General features: G+C 36.9%; 1 protein-coding gene across 11 annotated transcripts in view; it reads right to left on the bottom strand.

Moving 5' to 3' along the window:
• Nucleotides 1-21,989, bottom strand: part of Sbf2 (SET binding factor 2) — a 450,794-nt gene that overhangs the window by 403,958 nt on the left and 24,847 nt on the right. The window contains exon 1 of one of the 11 annotated variants that reach the window (XM_087211304.1): nt 21,624-21,648. The exons of the other annotated variants lie outside the window; for them this stretch is intronic. Within the exon in view, the coding sequence (XP_087067430.1) occupies nt 21,624-21,633 (10 nt within the window). The 5' untranslated portion in view covers nt 21,634-21,648. Of the gene's footprint in view, nt 1-21,623; nt 21,649-21,989 lie in introns of those variants that run through there. 11 annotated transcript variants of the gene reach the window in all.

The raw sequence follows: 21,989 nt of genomic DNA, 5'->3' as shown, positions 1-21,989 counted from the left end.
ATGTTTTTTAATAGCCAGGCATGGTGTTTGGGGGTGTGGGGGCTGAGAAAGAGAATTGTAAGATCAAGCCCAACGTGGGCAACTTAGGAACTCAGAAAGACCCTGTCTCAAAACAGAAAAAAGACGGTGGGAGCCACAGGGTATGCAGTTCAGCGCAAAAGCCCAGTGTTCAATCCCCAGTAACACACACACACACACACCCACACAGGTAATTTTTTTTCTTTGAGAGACAGGCTGCTTCTCCCACCTCCTCATGCTGAAAGCATTAGCTGCCACTCTCTCCTCAGCTCAGCTCAAATGAAGGAACAGAAAACTAACACCTCGGCCAGAAAACAAACATGTCTGAAAGGAATATACAGATATTGGCCCCAGAGGGTTGGGAGTCCAGTTTCACTTCCACAAGGAAAAGAAGAATTTGAGAAAGAAATCACCTGAAACAGCATAGGGAACTTCATTATCTGTTGCCTCACTGTATTCCTCCCCTTTCTTCCTTACAATAAGGAACACCTAAACAAGGTGAGATGGACAACTGGAGACTGGATAAAGAAGATGTGGGGTTTTTTGGGGGGGTTTTTTTGGTACCGGGGATCGAACTCTGGTCCTTGCACTTGCGCAGCAGGCAGCGAAACAAATGAGCTAAATCCCCAGCCCTGGAGTTTTTTTTTTAATAAAATGGAGTACTACTCAGCCATAAAGAACAAGAAACTAGAGACATTTATAGGTAAATGGATGCACATTGAGGTGGTACTCTTAAGTGAAATAAATAGGACATGCATGTGTAAATACCGAACAGTTTCTCTGGTGTGAGAAACTGAAAGTATAAATAAGGATTAAAATGAATAATTGATAATGTGAAATAGAAACAAAAGGTCCAAAGGGGTAGGGGAAGTGGGAGGGGTAGGGGAAAGCAAAGAAGGGAAAGGAAAAAATATGAGAAAAGGAAAAAATGGAAATAAAGTCTTTGTAAACAGGGAGGGGTGGAAGAGTTGGAGGGCAGGGGAATGGGGAAAAAATAAGAACCAAGATACATCATGTAAAGGTACAAGTTCCCAATGATAAATGTAAATGTACTGTATAAAATACACGTACCAATAAAAGAATGTAAGGAGAAAAAATGTACCAATAAAAGAACGTAAGGAGAAAAAAAAAAGGTGAGATGGAGATTTGAGGTAGTAAGAGGCACCTTCATGTCTTTCAGAGTTACTTACCTATGAATCAACTTTTTTCCTTTCCACCAAGAGCCACCTTCATCTGCTTCTGAGCTACCTGTGAATAAGCTTTTTTCCTTTCCACCAAAATAAATGGCCACCCATGTTTCTAGGGCAAGGTAAGTAGTATGAACTGCGCCTCTGGTTAACACCTATATTATAAAGACTTAAGAAAAGGACTTCTATTATCTTACTATCTTACCAAAAGATATAATAAAGCTACAGAAATCAAGAAACTAGAATTAGTAAATAAACCAATCATATTAGCAGACAAGAAAACCCATATTTCAAAAGATGTAGAAAAATAATGTGACATCATTATTTGCAGATCACAGGATCCTCTAAAAAACCCAAAGATTCCACCAAAAGATTCACAGAATAACCAAATTTAGGAGTGCAGCAGGATACAAAATCAACACCCAAAAATCAAGAACGTTCGCCTATATCAATAATGAACTCCCTGAGAAATGAATCAGGAAAACAGTACCATTCACAAAGCATCAAGAAAAATTAAATACCTGGGGATTAACCTAACCAAAGAAGTGAAAGACCTCTACAATAAAAAATACAGTACTCTGAAAAAGGAGATTGAAGAGGGCATCAGAAAATGGAAAGATATTCCTATTCCTGTATATATAGTCAAAATAGACATACTTCTAAAACTGATACACAGATTCATTGCAATTCCAGTCAAAGTAACAACAGCAGTTCTCACAGAACTAGAGAAAACAAGCCCAACATTCATATAGAAGGAGAAGAGACCCAGAACAGCAAAAGCAAACCTGGGTAACAAAGTGTGAGACACCACAATCCTGGATTTGAAGTTGTATTACAAAACTACAATGATTAATTTAAAAAAACAAACAAACTAGTACTGGCACAAAAACAGACATGTGGATCAACGGAACAGAATAATGATGCAGAAACAAACCTAGGCCCATTCAGTTACCTTATCTGATCTTTATTGCTTCTGGGTCTTTTGGCTAAGATCAAGTGAAGTTATCTGATCTTTGACAAAGAGGCTAAAAACATACACTGCAGGAAAGACAGACTCTTTAATAAATGGTGCTGGGAAAAATAGCCACACGCACAGGATTGAGTCTAGACCCATATCTCTCACTATGTACTAAACTAAAATCAAAATGAATCAAGGATCTAAATGTTAAAACAGACACACACAATTTGCTGGAAGATAAAATAGATAAAACTCTTGAAGTCATAGGCATAGGCAAGGACTTTCTGAACAGAACTCCAACTGTACAAGAAACAGCACCAAGAATCCAAAAATGGGATCATATAAATTAAAAAGCTTCTGCACAGCAAAGGAAACAACCAGCAGAGTGAAGAGACAATCTATATAATGGGGAAAAAATTTGCCAGATATTCCTCAGAGAACTAGTATCTAGAATATATAAAGAACTCAGAAAAATTATACCCCACAAAATAAAAATCCAATCAAAACATGGGCAACTGAAATGAACCAACACTTCTCAGAAGAAGTACAAATAGCCAATAAATAAATGAAAAATTGTTCAGTATTTCTGGCCACTAAAGAAAATCAAAATAGCCAGGGATGGTTGGCGCATGTCTGTAATCCTAGCACTTAGGAGGCTGAGACAGGAGGATTGCCTCAAGTTCAAGCCAGCCTGGACTACACAGTGAGTTAAAGGCCAACCTGAACTACATAATGAGACCCTGGCAAAGAAAGAAAGGAAGGAAGGAAAGGAGGGAGGAAGGGAGGGAGAGACAGACAGAGAGAGAGAAAGAAAGAAGGGAAGGAGGGAGGGAGGGAGGGAGGGAGGACCAAACAAACAACAAATCAAAAGAAATGCAAATTATCAAGAAATCAAATAAAAACAAATGCTGGGGGGGGGTCTTTCTACAGTGTTGGTGGGAATGTAAACTAGTACAACCATTATGGAAATGAGTATGGAGATTCCTCAAAAAACTAAAAGTAGAAATGCCATCCTCCCCAACTATTCCCCTTCTAGAGATCTTCCCAAAAGAATTAAAGTCATCATCTTACAGTGACATATGCACACCTATGTTTATAGCAGCAAAATTCATAAAAGCTAAATCTTGGAAGTGGCCTTGGAGCTATACAGGATAAATTCAGCCCCATTTCTGCATGACAGCCCACAAAATTCTTTTTTCCTTACTCATCCTCCATGACTCTCCCCAATATTTCTATCTTCTTTTTCAACTCTAAATTTTTCAATTTGTGCCAAGGATCTTACTAGATATTTTTTATAAGAACTAGGGATTTAGCCAGGCATGGCTAATGCTGGTAATCCCAGCACTCGGGAGGCTGAAGCAGAAGGATCGCTGTGAGTTTGAGGCCAGCCTGGACTACATAGTGACTTCAAGGCCAGCCTGAACTACATAGCAAGACCCTGCTTCAAAGAAAAGAAAACATGGATTTATAGGCTCTAGATCCATTTCCACCATTACTTCCTATATGAACCTAGGAAAATTACATTACTTCTCTATGTTTTATTCCCCAATGTATAATATGAAGATATAATTACCTACCTCTTAGTTCTTATAAAGAAAAATATAATATAGGGCCGGGGATTTAGCTCAGTGGTTCCACCACCTGCCTCGCAAGCACAAGGATCCATGTTCGATCCCCGGTACCAAAAAAAAGAAAAATATAATATATGCATAAAATACATATCAGTAAGAATGTATACGCCATTTATCGTGGTAGTACTCAGAGCTGAACATAATACTTGAGATAAAAGAGACAGTGTGACTAATAAAGTATAGGGAAGCCTGGTAATCCCACCACTTGGGAGGCTGAGGCAGAAGGATCGCTGTGAGTTCGAGAACCTATTGCTTTGAATATCTAGTGCTACTAACAAGGATGTTGGGTTTTGGTCTTTTGGTGACCACAGGACTCTTATTTATTACAGTTACTTTTGAATGAAACATGCAAATTATTTTTTTAAAGAATACATTTGGGGCCGGGGATTCAGCTTAGTGGTTCCTCCGCCTGTCTCGCAAGCACAAGGTCCCGAGTTCAGTCCCCCATACCAAAAAAGCAAGGATACATTTGATGCTATCTTGTACGTACATAAAAGATATTTCAGACTCAGATTATATCCCTATTAAATTTCTTTTCTTTTTTTTTTTTGGTACCGGGGATTGAACTAAGGACATTGTGCTTCCCAGGCAGGCATAGTGCCACAGAGTTACATCCCCAGCCCACTCTATTAAATTTCTTTAGTCAATTCAATACACTTATTTTTCAATCTTCTATTACCATCATATTTATAGTACTCAATTTTTATTAATTTATTTTTTAGTTAGGTATACGTACCATAAAATATAACCATTTTAAGTTAACAGTTTAATAGGTATTGATAAACTCAAGAAAATATTTATAATAAAGCAAAAATTGAGGAAAAGGAAATTATCTTTGATTTTCCAGCATAACCTCCTTTAATTCAGAGGGTTAATTTTACACACAAACTATTTTTTTCCATAATTAAACAGCAAAGAGCTCATGGCTTTACACAACAAAAACACATTTTAAAATTGAACACAATACACGGAGAATGAGATATGCCATAAAAATAATAAATCAATAGTAGTTATACAACTCTATTCTCTATAAATTCACAATTCATTGATAATATGTAACTCCAACTTAAAAGAATAAATGTCAAGAAAAACAAAATGCAAATTCAAATTTAATACTGATCTAACATTTTCATAAAGTTAGTAAGATTACATCATCTTACTGAATTAAAGCTCTTTCTTTAAGATCAATGAAGAAAGAATGGTTGGCAATGGTTGAATGCTGTGAAATCTATAGAATGGCTATCAAAATCTATTAGAAGAAAGTCTTATCAGGTTTGTTCTCCAAATAGCCACTGAATGTGCTCCCACCTCCAGCATCATTCACAATCAATTTAATACGTAGTTCAAATTCTCATCATCTTTCGCCTAGATAAGAGCGGCAGCCTCATCATTTCTCTGCATCCTGTTTTACTCCACTTCTGGTCATATTCAAGTTTCCGGCAGTATGGAAATAAGTTCTGCAAAATCAAAGCTCATCATACTAACTCCCTCAATCAAAATCATTGAATGATTTTCCAAATGCCTATACAATAAAATAGACCAAAATGATAACCTCAGCTATATTTCCTCACCGAGACAAACTTACATGGGCTAAATGCACCCTCTAACCTGCAACAACTTTAAAAAAGTACAAAATACATAAAGCAATGGTTTCAGACACCAGATATAGTAGGTTGAGGATAGTGCACCTTGACAGAAAGAAAACAAATGACACAAACCCTACAATACCCCAGCTTACTCCTTCGTGAGAGATTCAGTTGAACTCTAAGCTACAGTCCAAGGAAAAAGAATGCAGATGAAGTTCACCAGTCTGAGCTGAAGCAAATGAATTGGGAGTTCAGGAATTCAAGGAGGCTAGAGATCATAGAGCAGAATTTCAAAGAGAACAGAAATTAACAAGGACAGAGAAGTCCACAGGTGCACAAAGGATCTCCCCACATCTTCAACTGAGTACTGACTACTGCTTACCTGTAAGATAATCATTTGACATCAAAGGCTGAACCACATGGAAAGAACAGAAAAGAATGATCCCTAAAGCTCACACAGAGGAACAGACTGTGTTCACAACGTCCTAATATACATGTAACATATGTTCTGGAAGGATAGGCTGTCTGAATAATTAATGGCCATATTTGAGGAATTTGATTTTAAAAACAAACCAAGATACACCAAATTACTTAAATATAAAGAAAAACATTTTTAAAACAGCTGAAGAAACTATAGAATTTAGTCCAATACTTTTTCTACAACTAGTGACAGGATCATATGGCTTTTTCCTTTGCTCTGTTAAAATGATGACTTTTGGGGCTAGATCTTCCAATGCTGAACCCACACTGCCATCCCTATAATAAAACCACTTTCTACCTACTGCCAGATCTGACTTCTAACAGTTTGTTTTGTTAAACAAATTTCTATGTTCATACTTTTTTCTTCTATTTATCCAGTTTTAGTATTAACACAATGTTGATTTCCTAAAATGAGGGGAGAAGTGTTCCTTCTTTTTTCTGCTTTAAATATTTGATATAATTTATCAGTTAAAATGTACAGGAGCCTGTTGTTGTCATATAGGTAGGTTTTCAAGCTAGGAATATACTTTCTTTAATAGGTGATATTCAAATTTTATATTTCCTCCAGAGTTAGTTTCATTACTTTGTCTTCTGAGGTACTTCTTAGAAGTTGTCAAATTTATTCCAAAAAAGGTTTTTGTAATATGCTTTCTATATTCTTTTAAATTCTGTAAAATCTGTGGTAATGTCTTCTAGATCTTGATATTTTAATTTTTAAAACGTATAATTGATATTGTGTAACAGGAAGAAAAGGTCTAAAGGAGTAGGGGAAGTGGGAGGGGTAGGCGAAAGGAAAGAAAGGATAAGAAAAAATATGAGAAAAGGAATAAAATGGAAACAAAGTCTTTGCAAATAGTGAAGGGTGGAAGGGGTGAAGGGAGGGCAGGGGAAGGGGAAAAAAATAAGAACCAAGATCCTCACATAAAGGTACAAGATCCCAATGTTGAATGTAACTGTATTTTATACCTAAAATGTACCAATAAACTTAATGGGGGAAAAAAAAAGCTGAAGAAAGAGATACATTATGTACAGAGGAACAAAGATAACAATGACAGCAGACTTCTCTTTATAGACACTATCACTCCTGTTCAACATTAGCAAGAACAATTAGGCAAGAAAAAAAATAAGCCAGGGATTTAGCTCAGTGGTTCCACCGCCTGCCTCGCTAGGGCAAGAACTCAAGTTTGATCCCCGGTATAAAAAAAAAGAATGAACTCCAATTCAAACGAGAGCAAATTACTCATCCGAAACCATAGAGGCCGGAAGTTGACATTTTTCAAGTGCCATAAGAAAAAGCTGTCCTTCAGGAATGAAGAAGACATACCCAGACAAAGAAAACCTGAAAGAATCTGTCACTATAAACCTAATCTTGACAGACTGCCAAAAGGAAATTATGTGAACAGAAAAGAACTTACAAAAGAAGCAATACTGAAGCATCAGGAATTAAGAAAAAAAATATGAAAACATAAACAAATCACCATTATCCTTGTGAATTTTAGAAATCATACCTATTAAAACAAAAATTATAACAATTTCATGTCTGAATACTTCTAATATTTGAATATCACCTACAATGTCCTCAAACAGTAGTTCACGCACTGCTTTAATACCTACACACTGTAAAAATGAAATCACTATTTCCCCAATTATTAGAAAATTCTTTTGTATGCTGAAGTATCTTCAGAATCCAAGATTCCCTTGGACTATACTTTTGTTTTTGCCCAAGATAGACACTCTCAGGTCCAGATCCAACCAACACTGTGCAATTATTATGTATGATGTATTGAATATTAACAATCTATCACATAAAATATTAATCTTTGTTTTACAGATAAACAAACAAACTTAGCTGCCCCTTGTGGCCGAAGTCTCTAATCCCAGAACTCTAGAAGTTAAGGCAGGAGGATCACAAGATCAAATCCGGTCTGAGCAACTTAATGAGAACTTGTTTAAAAATTTTGAAAATGAGCTGGCAATGTCACTTAGTACAAAGTCCCTGGGTTCAGTATGGAAGGGAAGTGGGGGAAGGGGAAGGCAAAGGGAGAAAGGGAAGGGAGAAAGAGAGAGAAAGAAGAAAGAGAAAAGGAGAAAGAGTAAGAGAGAAACTGAAAAACTTAGAGGCAATGGGAATATAGGTATTATCCACAAGGCCTTGGTTTCGAACACTGGAAGAGGAAAAAGGAGGAAAAGGGAGAAGAGAGAGAGGAGAGAGAAGGAGGGGGGAGTGAAAGGGGGGAAGGAAAAAGGGTGAGAAAAGGAGAAGAGAAGAGGGAAGGGGAAATGGAGAGGAAAGGAAGAAGGGGGGAGGGAGGGGAAAAGGAGAGGGAAAGAAGGGAGGGGAGAAAGTGGAAAGTGCAGAGGAGAAGGGGAGGAAGGAATGGGGAGAAGGGAGGGGGAGAAAAGACAAGGGAAGAAAAAGGGGAGGGGGAAGATGTTTGGAAGGAGGGAGGAAGAGAAAGGGGAGGAGGAAATATGGGAGGGGGAAGAGGGAGAGAAAGGGAAAGGAAAGCAGGGAAAAGGGGGAAAGAAGGAAGAAATTTATGAATCAAATAATCTTCCTACAGTATCACAGTATAAATAAATAACAGCCCACAAATGCAAATCCAAGTCATCCTAAATTCAATACTCAAATGCTTCTCCAATCCAATGGCTGGAGTCCTAAATTGCCTCTAAAATCTTACCAGGGCAGTATCTTCCATCTTCATCCTTATACTCCAATAATCTTTGGAATTGCTTAAAACTTCTATGTCTTTAAAATGTACTGATACGGGCTGGGGATTTAGCTCAGTGTGCTGCAGCCTGCCTTGCAAGCGCAAGGGCTGAGTTTGATCCCAGGTGCCAATAAAATGTACTGCTTGCCTGATTTGTAACCACAGTTGCTATACTGTGGTGAGGGCCTGGATGGAGACTGGCTAGAACAATTTCTTGATTTTGTAATCTGAGTATGATCCTAACAGCTAAATCTAGATATAGGGCCTTGACTCTATTCCTCCTATTTTACTGAAAGAAACTAGAACATGCCAGGGCCAGTCCAGAGAGGCAATAATTAATACTTGCTGTTTTGACTATTAAGAGCTGAAAACCAGCTCAATCTTCTTTCATGAGCAGTCCTTTAACTGCTTAAAGACAATTACTACATTTTCTCAAAGGTCAATATGACATCCACTTCCCTTCCTAGCTTGGTCATTCTTCCAAGGGCAAGGGTCTTTCTAATGTCCAAAACGTCACTACATTTAAGATATCAACAGTAATTAAATAAATAAAAATAACTGAAAGTAAAAATACCTTCTGATGCTGATACTAATCTAAGGTAGTCCTCAAGGATATACAATAAATTGCTATGGTCTGAATGTGTCTTCCATAAATTCATGTGTTAGAAACTTGGGTCCCAATGCAGCAGCATTGAAAAGGACCTTTGGAAATGACTGGGTCACCAGGGCAGACTCTCCATAAATGGACTAATCCATGACTAGATTACTGGGTTATAATGGAGTGTATTTGTTATAAAAGCAACCTCTCTCTGGCTCAATTATTCAGTCTCATCATGGGATGCTCCCCACCATGTTATAATGCAACAAGAAAGCTTGCCAAAACCATGCTCTTAGATTTCTTAGGCTCCAGAACAATGAGCTACACAAATCTCTATTCTTTATAAATTACTCAATCTGTGCTATTCAATTACAGTGGCAGAAAACAAACATATTTACTGGGGCTTTGTTTTTTGTTGCTGCTGTCTGCAGTTCTGGAGACTGAACCCAGGGTACCTTGGCACTGAGCTAAACTCCCAGCCCTTTTTTAATTTTTAATTTTGAGACAAGGTCTCCCTAATTTGCATGGGATAAGCTCAACCTGTAATCCTCCTGCCTCAGCCTCCCAAAGTATTGGGATTACAAGTGTATGCCACCATGTCTGGCATACATATATACTGCTGCATCATGTTTTTAAAAGAATATTACATTGATAATAAAAAAAAATCTGAAGCTTGTCTTAGCTTTATCTTAAGCTACTGTGATCTCAAGCAAATCCTCTAACTTTCCTCAGCCTAGGTCTACCACTTGCAAATGACCTTAGTCCCTTCTGGTTCTAAAATTCTATCCATGTTAGAAAGAAAAAAAATATGAGAAAAGATGGAAACAAAGCTTTTGTAAATAGGGAGGGGAGGAGGAGCGGAAAAGAGGGAAAAGAGGGAAGGGAAGGGAAAAAAACAAGAACTAAGATATATCATGTACAGGTACAAATTCCCAATGATGAATGTGATCATAATGTATATCTAAAATGTACCAATAAACTTAATTTTTAAAAATAAATAAAAATAAACCACAAGGGAATGCGAAATTTACACATCTACCACAAGGGGGCATAAAACTGTTTGCTGACGAGCAGATTCAACTCTCCTTCAGACAAGATTAACTTCATAGGAAAACTATACCAGATTAAACTACCAATTTAAATTAAGTCTCAATGACTTGCCCTCTAGCCAAAAGCTCCAGCCTACTGCCTTAAGACTTCTTTTGCACCATGTATAACAGATATCTTTTTAGATGGGCTAATGTCATCTCAAACCAAACAGGACTGAAAACGTGACTCGGTAAAACACCTGCTTATCAAGAACAAGGCACTACTCTCCATCCTAAAACAAAGAAGCAAAGTGACTATCACAAAGTCACGCTTATTATACAATACTAAAAAAATCAATAAGTAAAGAAAGGGGAGAAGAAACAGGGCAGAAAGACAAGCAAAAAGCAGGAGAAAGAAAGCACCAGCTGTTTTATGAGAATTTCTGCAGTATCATATTATATCTGTGCCTATCAAAGTATTTAGAAATATATTACCATTATGTCACAAAATATTTATTCCTCGCTGACAATTCAAGAGAAAAAAATTAAATTTTACACAAATTTCTTAGAAACAGCTTTATAAAAGAATTGAAAAATTAAAATTTTTCTAATATGACTTGTATCACTTTCACTGTTACTTAAGTTATCCTCTAATTGAAAATAAGATTATTATATGGCAGTTTTACCATAAGAATTTTAAAATAATCCCAGCACTTGGAAGGCTCAGGCAAGAGGATTGCCGGGAGTTCAAGGCCAACATGGGCTACATAGTGGGTTCAAGGCCAGCCTCAACTACATAGCAAGACCCCGTCTCATTTTTTTTTAAATAGAACATTGTTAAACCAAGAAAAAGAGTTATTGACTGAACAACAGCAAAGGGCATCATCATGTTTATCTTCCTTAAACAAGAAATTGATATCTGTTGCTCGGTGCAACTAGGCATAGCACACATAAATTTTACCTTAAAATTCACTCACTGTGTCCCTATCAATGGATCCCCTAGTCAACAAAGAAGAGGAAAGAATAACTTCTAAGTTTTAAAAAAATCTTCAGAAACCTTGGAAACTTATTATGCCTTTCCTTTTAGATAAATAGATGACAAATTTCTTCTTCCCAAATAGTTTAATATAAACTTGTCTTCTGCTTACAATGCTCTCCCTTCCACAAATCTGTTTTCTCCCATCTCTAACTCCTCATCTTCAACTCAGAACAGAACAACATGAACAATCCAAGCCTTATGATTTCTGCTGTATTCTCAAAAATGAAACATTCTATACTTCAAAATGAATTACACATTAAGTGGCTGAAGAAGTTATAAAATACTTTACTATAGGTTATAAAATACTTTACTATAGGGTTTTTTTCCCTTGAGGTTTCACTCTCCTAAAAATATGCACTGCCTTTTCCTAACAAACAAAACAGTATTTCTCAAGCTCCCAATACCATCTACACCCTATTTCTATAAATAGCAAATAAAGTAATTGTGACCAAATCGGATTTTTCATCATTTCTACAAAACCTATACTGTATCTCCTCCCTACTCTATTCCCTATCTCAAAGAGAGGCACCTTTTCATCTAAGAATTCAGTGTGTCACTTCGGATTATGTTCAGCAGCATATGCAGAAAACCTTAATATCAGTAGCTTAAACAAGATACTTTAAAAAAAAAATCTAAGACTAATAGCAAATTTATGGTCTCAGGGAATCAGTTTCTTCTTTATCACCCCACTATCTATGAAGTTTGGCTCTCATTTTCACAGTTTACTATGTCTGCCAGAGCTCCAAATATCACAAATATGTTTCAAATAGAAATTGAAAAGAAAGGACATATATTATTTCACATGAATTCCTGGAAGAACAATTTTGTTTATAAACCACTGACCAAAGCCTAGTCACATGACCATACTCAACTGCATGGGAGTCTCTTAGTTAAGTGACAATTGTGTTACCAAAAAAAACCTGTTTCTAAACAAGGAGAAAAGAATATATATTAGGAGGCCAACAGCAGTTTCTACCAGAGTCTGTCCATAATCTAACAAGTGCCAACAAGTGCCAATCTAACATCGTTTAGAATCATCTGTTAATGGGCATATAGGGAACTCCCCAAGAATGAAGCCATAGGTGTGAGGTTATGATAAGGATAGTAGTATAGAAAGATCCTCTTTCTGTTCAACATACATGTGCTTTCAGTATTTGCATTTTGCCCAATTCCATGTATACCACACTTCTATTTGATGATAAAATACCTGCCCTGCACAGGTAGCTCACTGGTATCTAGTACTTGGGCATTTGTTCTCTATCAAATTTAACAGTAAGCTAGTAGCCCTTATTATTATTATTTTTTGGGGGGTACCGGGGATCAAACTCCAGTCTTTGCACTTGCCAGGCAGGCAGCAGAACTACTGAGCTAAATCCCCAGCCCCACTAGTAGCCTTTTTGAAAGAAGATATAGTTAGCTCCAAAAGGAAGGGGTTACTGTGATTCTCATGTCAGGGCCTGCTACAAGTTCCATACAGCAAAAAAAAAAAGTTCCATACAGCAACCTAACAGCAACTTTGTGGATTACTCAATAAAGAGATTGAGGAACTACACCTGACTGTACTATATGCTACTTCAAACCCAAAGAAATCCAAGCATTATTATAGTCTTTTGGGCAGCAGGAAATATAAGATGCAGTAGCTTATTTTTTACTTCAGTAAGGACATGGAAACATATCCTAAAACACTATAACCTCAAAAACTTAACTAAAATGTCACATTCTTCAATTTTTGATGGGCTTTGTGTTCTACCATCATCTGTGTCTTTTCAAATGATCTAGGTGCCTACTAGTTTTCTATCACAAAATTCTGTCAATCAGCATGATACCATCACTGTACAGGACCAGGGTGACATATTATGGGATAGTGAGATAGAAAAAAAAATTCACTATAAATAAATTATGGCAAAGGACTAAAAAGCTGATCTAGTCATGGAGACAATATAGTGGCAATATACTTCACTGCTGGCTAATTCTGATATTCTCAATTAATTAGATGTTTAAGACATTTTGTAGATCAATATCTAATCATCAGGTATCAGGTCTGTTTGTAGCAAGGAGACCATATGTGAAACACTAAATATAACAGAGTGGTAGAAGTTTATGCTAATCATTCTACAAAATCTATCTTCTAAACAGGCAAACAAGAGAGTTATATGCAGCCTGAACCTTTCAAGCCTTAATATGGCATTATCTCTGCAATTCAAGATTAAATTGCTTTGCAATTCTAAACAACAGAGACATGGCCGGGGGTATCACAATCCCCAACTTGAAACTATACTACAAAGCTACTGTGATAAAATCAGCATGGTACTGGCAAAGGAACAGACCTGAGGATCAGTGGAATACATTAGAAGATCCAGAAACAACTCCAGACATGCTCAGCCACCTCATCTTTGACAAAGGCGCCAATCACCATCATTGGAGGAAAGATAGCCTATTTAATAAATGGTGTTGGAAAAACTGGATCTCAAGCTACCAAAGATTAAAACTAGACCCATACCTATCATCATGCACTAAACTAAGATCAAAATGGATTAAAGATCTAAATATTAAGACAGAAACACTAAACTTGCTGGAAGATAAGTTAGGTAGAACTCTTGAAGACATTGGTATAGGAAAAGACTTCATGAACAAAACCTCAGCAGCACGGGAACTAGCAGAAAGAATCAGCAACTGGGATCTCATCTTATTAAAAAGCTTCTGCACTGCAAAACAAACCACCAACAGAGCAACAGACAACCTACAATATGGGAAAAAAATTTTAGCAGCTGTATCTCAGACAAAGGGGTACTATCTAGAATATATAAAGAATTGAAAAAAATCAGACCCCCCAAATTCAAAGACCCAATTCAAAAATGGGCATGTGAAATGAACAGACATTTCTCAGACAAAGAAGTAAAAGCAGCAAACAAATACGTGAAAAAATGTTCAACATCACTCATCATTCAAGAGATGCAAATGAAAACAACACTGAGATTCCACCTCACCCCACAAAGAATGGCTGCTATCAAGAAATCAACAATAACAAATGCTAGCGGGGTTGTGGGGAGAAAGGAACCCTTCTCCATTGTTGGTGGGAGTGCAGACTGGTGCAACCACTGTGGAAGTCAGTATGGAGATACCTCAAAGAACTAGGACTTGAGGTCCCATATGACCCAGCTATTCCCCTGCTGCATATCTTCCCAAAAGAATTAAAAGAATCATACCACAGAGATATATGTGCACCCACGTTCATAGCGGCACAGTTTGTAATAGCTAAAGCTTGAAAGTAGCACAAGTGCCCATCAACTGGAAACTGGATAAAGAAGATGTGGTTTTTTAATAAAATGGAGTACTACTCAGCCATAAAGAACAAGAAACTACAGACATTTATAGCTATATGGATGCATATTGAAGCCATCCTCTTAAGTGAAATAAATAGGACACACATGTGTAAATACGGGACAGCTTCTCTAGTGTTAGAAACTGAAAGTGTAATTAAGGATTAAAATGATTAAAATGAATAACTGATAATTTGAAATAGGAAAAAAGGTCCAAAGACGAAAGAGTGAAGGGTGAGGAAGGGGAAAGGAAAAGAGGGAAAGGAAAAACTATGAGAAAAGAAAAAAAAATGGAAATGAAATCTATGTAGATAGGTAAGGGTGGAGTGGGTGAAAGGTGCACAGGTAATGGGGAAAAAAATAAGAACCAAGATATATCATGTATAGGTACAAACACCCAATGATAAATGTAAATGAATTGTATACCTTAAATGTACCAATAAAATGTACCAATAAAATTAATTTTAAAAAAGAAAGATTAAATTGCTTTGGTAAGTTAAAAAAAAACAAACCTCTAGAAGGTTACATTTGGTCTTTCCAACCACAATGGCCCTTCAACCATGAATAAAGAAGCCAATTTGGGGAATTCTCCCAGCTGTTGAATACATTTATTCCAAATACACACTAAGCAACAAGGAACAACCACAGGGTGAATTCATGGGTCCATTAAGCCCACTGTGAAGTAACTTTAAGTCAACCCTTAAGTCCACATCTGATTCCCACAAGTTCCTAACCTACCAGGTAAAACAGAGTGATATCTTAAGTCAGTAGGAGTTATCATTACCTCAGGTTCCAATAATCCCTGGAAAGTCTGACTACTTTCCTTTCCTGCAGTTATAAGATTCTTTTAAGCCAATCACAAAACTTAGTTTTGTGTTTTGTTCATTTTTGGTGGTACTGGGGATCAAACTCTGGGCACTCTAACACTAATCTACATCTGCAATCCTTTTTATTTTTTGAGACAAGGTCTCTCATTAAATTGCCCAAGTGGGAGATGAACTTGTGATCTTCCTGCATCAGCCTCCCAAACAACTAGTATTATAAGTGTGTGCCTGCACCAGGCCTCCTTAGTCCTTTAACCATAACTTCAGCCAAGATTTAAAAACTGAAATTGTCACTTCCTTTAAAAACAGAATTTCTCAAACTTGGCACTATTAACAGTTTGAGTTACACAACCCTGTTGGAGCAAGGGGATAATCCTATGCAGAAGCTTCCTTGGTCTTGGGCCACTAGATCTAACTGCACTCTCTTCACCTAGTCATGATTGAAAAAAAAAAAAAAAAAAAAAGTCACCAAACATATCTAAATATACCCTAGAGAGTAAAAATCACCCTACACTGAGAATCACTGATTGAAACTCTGCAGTGAAATTAAAAACCACAATTCTCCTATAATCTTTATAATCCTGTGTCTCCTAAAATATATCACCACTCAGTCCACCAGAGCTCTGCCTTTAACCAATACTTCATTTCAGGTGACCACAGGTGAAAAGTAACTTTTACCACTGTGTGTCACGAATCGATTACCAATGACCCTTCTACATCCCTTAAGGATCTGTACCCTGTTAGTTTTGATTATGACTAATTACTACACTGGTCTAGGATTAGAATCCACTCCAAGTAATTTAAGTGAAAAGGGACTTAATATAAGAATCAGATGTTCACAATATAACTGGAAAACATGAAGAGGCAGGCTATGAGTAACTAAGTTCCCAGAGATAAGTGCTAACCCACAGAACTACTCTGTTTCAGCCACAATCACAAAAGCTGACACCATCACTCCAGGAAGCTGGCACGCAAAGAAGCTGCTGTAGAACTTGCAGAATTAGAATGCTTTCAGTAAATTAGGAAGCTGCCACACAAAGTGCTAGCTCACAACCATTCCACCTCTCTCACAATCACATACCTGCAAAATCAATCCCATACCCTCTACTTTTCTCCCCAGGTAGCTCAGTTGCAAATCAAAATGCATCTTAGGGGAAGAACCTAAATCATGTCTAAAACAAAGTAACCAATAGTAACTATTAAATATTCTCATCCTAAAAGTGAACATCTCATTGTCATTTTAAAAACTGGTACTCTCCAAGAGACTTACTGTTTTAACCCATCAAAACTACAATTTTCAGGGCCTCCAATACTAGAAACTAGATTCCAGACTACAGTAAATGCTACCTTATAAAAACTTCTTTGATCTATCTTTTCATAAAGGAAAATCCCCCACATCAATAACAACCATGTACTTATGATTTTAAACTCCAACATTTTCCCACCTCCAGTACAATGGATCCTTATCATTTATTACATAATTGCTGCAATATCTTCCTAATCGCTTTCCTTGACTTCACAGTTGTCCATGTCAAATCATTTTCCCCCAACACTGCTATAATTTGTACTACATGTTGCTCCAGTTAACCAGTTCCCCATCATATTCAAGATAATGGCTGAATTCCTAATACGGTGAACCTTTTTTTTTTTTTGGTACCAAGGATCACCAGGGATCCAACTCAGGACCTTGCGCTTTCGAGGCAGGCATCCGGCCCATGTGAACCTTTGAATAATACTGTTCTTTCTTTTAGACTCTCTCCACTTTACTCTTATCCCTATTTTCTCCATTACTAGGTAAACTCTTACAAATTTTACATGACTCAGTTCAAGTGTTATCTTCTCTTAGAAATGTTTTCTGACACCAAGACTAAGAGTTCCTTTCCTATATTTTATAATATTCAAGCTCTTGAATGGAGAAAGCTTAGTTATGTAATCTTCAGCAGAACTGAGCAGCTCTAAAACAGAAAAGAAAAATAAATAAAAATGATGAAAAGAGGGTGCTAAAGGATAGTTCATTTTATTTTTAGGAAGATCTAAACTGTTTAAACTATTTTTCCTTACACTGAGTAAAATCTACATATATTCTCACCAATTCGTGTCACCTGGACTAACAAGGAAAATGTGCCTATTCCTTTTTTTTTTTTTAATTTTATTTTACTGGTACATTTTAGGTATACAACATGACATTCATCATTGGAAATTTACACCTTTACATAATCTCTCTTGGTTCTTATTTTTCCCACTTCCCCTGCCCTCCCTTCAACCCCTCCATCCCTCCCTATTTACAAAGACTTTGTTTCCTTTTTTTCCATTTTCTCATATTAATTCCATTCCGTTCTTTCCTTCCCCCTACCTCTCCCACTTCCTCTTCCCCTTTGCCCCTTTTCTTCCTATTTCACATTATCTATTATACCTTTTAGTCCTTATTTACACTTTCAGTTTCTCACACTAGAGAAACTAGTACTTACACATGTGTGTCCTATTTTTTTTCACTTAAGAGTATCACCTCACTGTGCATACATTTAGCTATACATGTCTCTAATTTCTCATTTTTTATGGCTGAGCAGTACTCCATTTTATTTTTAAAAACCCATATTTTCTTTATCCAGTCTCCAGCTGATGGGCAATTGGGCTGCTTCCAAGTTTTAGCTATTATAGATTTGTGCTGCTATGAACATGGGTGCACATATATCACTGTGGTATGACACTTTTAATCCTTTGGGGAAGATCCCCAGCAGGGGAATAGCTGGGTCAAATGGGACTTCCAGTCCTAGTTCTTTGAGGTATCTCCATACCGATTTCCACAGTGATTGCACCACTCTACACACCCACCAGCAGTGGAGCAGGGTTCCTCTTTCCCCACAGCCCCACCAGCATTTGTTATTGGGTAATTTCATGATAGCAGCCATTCTTTCTGGAGTGAGGTGGAATCTCAGTGTTGTTTTCATTTGCATCTCTCATATGACCAGTGATGTTGAAGATTTTTTCAGATGTTTACTTGACATTTCTGCTTCTTTGTCTGAGAAATGTGTTTATTTCAGATGCCCATTTTTGGACTGGGTCTTCAAATTTGGGAGATCTGATTTTTTTAACTTCTTTATAGATTCTAGATAGTAGACCTTTGTCTGAGGAACAGCAGGTGAAAATTTTTTCCCACATTGTGGGTTGTCTCTTCACACTGCTGGTGGTTTCTCTTGCTGTGCAGAAGCCTTTTAATAAGAAGAGATCCCACTTGTTGATTGTTTGTGCTAGTTCACAGGCAACTGAGGTTTTGTTCATAAAATCTTTTCCTACACCAATGTCTTCAACAGTTCTACCTAACCTCTGTTCCAACTGGTTCAGAGTTTCTATTTTAATATTTAGATCTTTAATCCATTTTGATTTTAGTTTAGTGCATGGTGAGAGATATAGGTCTAGTTTTAATCTTTGGCAAGTTGAAGACCAATTTTTCCAGCACCGTTTATTAAAGAGGCTATCTTTCCTCCAGTGAGGGTGTTTGGCTCCTTTATCGAAGATGAGATGGCTGAGTGTGGCTGGTGTTGTTTCTGCATCTTCTAATCTGTTCCACTCGTCCTCAGGTCTGTTTCTTTGCCAGTACCATGCTGTTTTTATCACAGTAGCTTTGTAGTATAGTTTCAAGTTGGGGGTTGTGATATCCCCTGCCATGTCTCTGTTGCCTAGAATTGCTTTTGCTATTCTGGGTCTCTTCTTGTTCCAAATGAATTTTTGGATTGTTTTCTCAAGGTCCATGAAGTATGTGGCTGGGATCTCAATCAGTATTGCACTGAATCTATATAGGAGTATTGGAAGTATGGCCATTTTCACTATGTTGATCCTTCCTACCCAGGAGTAAGGGATGTCTTTCCATTTTCTGATATCCCCTTCAATATCTTTTTTCAAAGTGCTATAGTTTTCAGAGAAAAGGTCTTTGATTTCTTTTGTTAGGTTGATTCCTAAGTATTTCAGGTTTTTGGATGCTATTGTGAAAGGAATTGTTTGCCCTATTTCTGTCTCAGTAAGTCTGTTGTTCGTGTAGAGGAAAGCTATTGATTTTTGTGTGTTGACCTTGTATCCAGCTACTTTACTAAATTTGGTTATTAAGTCTAGAAGACTTTTGGTGGCATTCTTGGGGTCTTCTATATAGAATTTCATGTCATCTGCAAATAATGACAAGTTGACTTCTTCACTTCCTATCTTTATTCCTTTTATTTCTCTTGTCTAATTGCTGTGACTAACGTTTCCAAAACTAAGTTGAACAAGAGTGGTGATAGTGGACATCCTTGTCCTGTTCCTGATTTTAATGTGAAGGATTTCAGTTTTTGACCACTTAGTATGATATTGGCTGTTGGTTTTTCATAGATGGCTTTTATCAGATTGAGGCAGAGACCATCTATTCCAGTTTTTTATAGGGCTTTTATCATAAATGTGTGTTGGATTTTGTCAAATGCTTTTTCTGCATCTATGGAGATAATCATATGGTTTTTGTCCTTGGCTCTATTGATACAGTGTATTACACTGACTGATTTGCGTATGTTGAACTATCCCTGCATCCCTCGAATGAATCCCACTTGATGATCTTTTGCATTCTATTTGCCAGTATCTTATTAAGGATTTTTGCATCTATATTCATTAGTGAGATTGGCCTATAGTTCTCTTTTTCAGTTGGGTCTTTCCTCTGCTTTGGGGATCAAGGTGATGCTTGCTTCCAGAAATGAATCTGGGAGTATTGCTTCCCTTTCAATTTCACTGAAGAGTTTAAAGAGTAGTGGCAGAATCACAACAGATTTCTCAACGCAAACCCTTAAGGCAAGAGCTTGGAGTGATGTATTCCAAGCCCTAAAGGAAAACAGCCTCCAACCCAGATTGATGTATCCTGCAAAATTACCTATTCCTTCTTTAACAAGATAGATTTTAAACTCTTTGAAGCCCTTAATAATGATCCTCCAACCTTTCTTTCACATTTCTACTAATGACTCTGAGTAACTTTTTCCCCATCATACATCATGGATTGCTGCAAGGAATGTAGAAGAATAATTAGCACAGAATATGAACTTCCACATAATTAAATAGAAAGGGATAAGAAAGAAACAATTCATCTTAAGAAAAGGCAATCATTTAAATTACATAAATAATGCCTAAGTATTTTTAAAGTCAACAAATACTATAGGTGCTAAAGAAAGCTAAGTAGAAAGTATACAATATCCTTATTTTTAATAATATTCAATCAATAGACACTATACATTTGACAATTCAAGAAACAGAAATTTTCCAGGCATGGTGGCACACACTTGTAATCTCAGCACTCTGGGAGGCTGAGGCAGGGTGATCACAAGTTTGAGCCTGACCTATGTAACTTAGTGAGACCTTGTCTCAAAATTTTTAAAAAGGGCTGAGGATGTAACTTAGTGGAAAGGCTCTGGGTTCAACCTCCAATACCCTCCCAAAAGAAATTTAGTATCATTTAAAGTAATAAAATATCCTCTAGAATAACAATATTAATATAATAATTATCAGAAGGTAGAAGGGGACATTACTAAATTTACTAAATTCCCCGTCTTTCATATTGGAGAACCAACAGATGCCATCTAAAATTGTTCAATATATTTTTTCCTCTATAAAGTGTCTACCAACAAAACAGACTGAAATGAGGTCTTACTCTGAGGAAGGAGAACTGATGACAAGCAAGGGAAGACAGACTTTTCTTTTTTTGTTTTGTTTTTGGGGTTTTTTGGTACCGGGGATCGAACTTGGGTCCTTCCGCTTGCAAGGTAGGTGGCGGAACCACCCAGCTAAATCTCTGGCCCAAGTTTTCATTTTTTTAAGAAGGAAAATTTTTTACAGTCTGTTTATTTACTGTTTTGTTTTTAAAAACTAAGTATAAGACAGTTACTAAGTTTTTCATAGTATACATGATATGAAGAATATAAGGGTTACATAAGAAAATAAAAAAGAAATAACCACTGACTTTAAATAGTTTCTTCTATTTATTAGTGCTAAAAGTATCACTTCTATAAACTCAAAATGCTCACTGCTACAAATTAAGAGACAATGATGACTCCAGCAGAGGCCAATATGTGCTGCTTCTTCCTCATAGTATTTGTGAGGAAAAAAAATCTAGGCCCTAGAGATATATTACTGTATTTTATAACAATCTCTGGAACACAGGATAATTTCCAATCAGTAACACAACATATATAACAAATCCATTATGAAGACTTATTGTTCCTACTCCTAAATACTCACTTGAGTTCATCTCCTTTTCTCTATCACCACTAGGGCCAGGGATTTAGCTTAGTGGTGCCGCCACCAGCTTCACAAGCAGAAAGTTCAGAGTTCGATCCCCAGTACCAAAAAAAAAAAAAAAAAGAATCTCTATCACCACTGTTAGGCCTTCATGATTTTTGTGACTGACTTGGTATTTCTACTTCTTCCTTAGTACTTCTACCTCCCATTTCTCATCTTCTGGAAACTGCTACCAAAATAATAACTCTAATATGAGAATCTGATGTTGTCATATTAACATCTAAAATATATTAATGCCTTCCCACTATCTATAAAGTCCAAAGTCCCTGGCATGACATTCAAAGCTCTTTCAGATGGGCCCACCTC

Source organism: Heterocephalus glaber, unplaced genomic scaffold (genome assembly GCF_053883595.1).
Source record: "Heterocephalus glaber isolate CG9 unplaced genomic scaffold, H.glaber_assembly_v1.0 deba00001428, whole genome shotgun sequence".
Taxonomy (NCBI): Eukaryota; Metazoa; Chordata; class Mammalia; order Rodentia; family Bathyergidae; genus Heterocephalus; species Heterocephalus glaber.
Note: the sequence above shows the minus strand (reverse complement) of the source record. Positions and strands in the feature narration are given on the sequence as shown.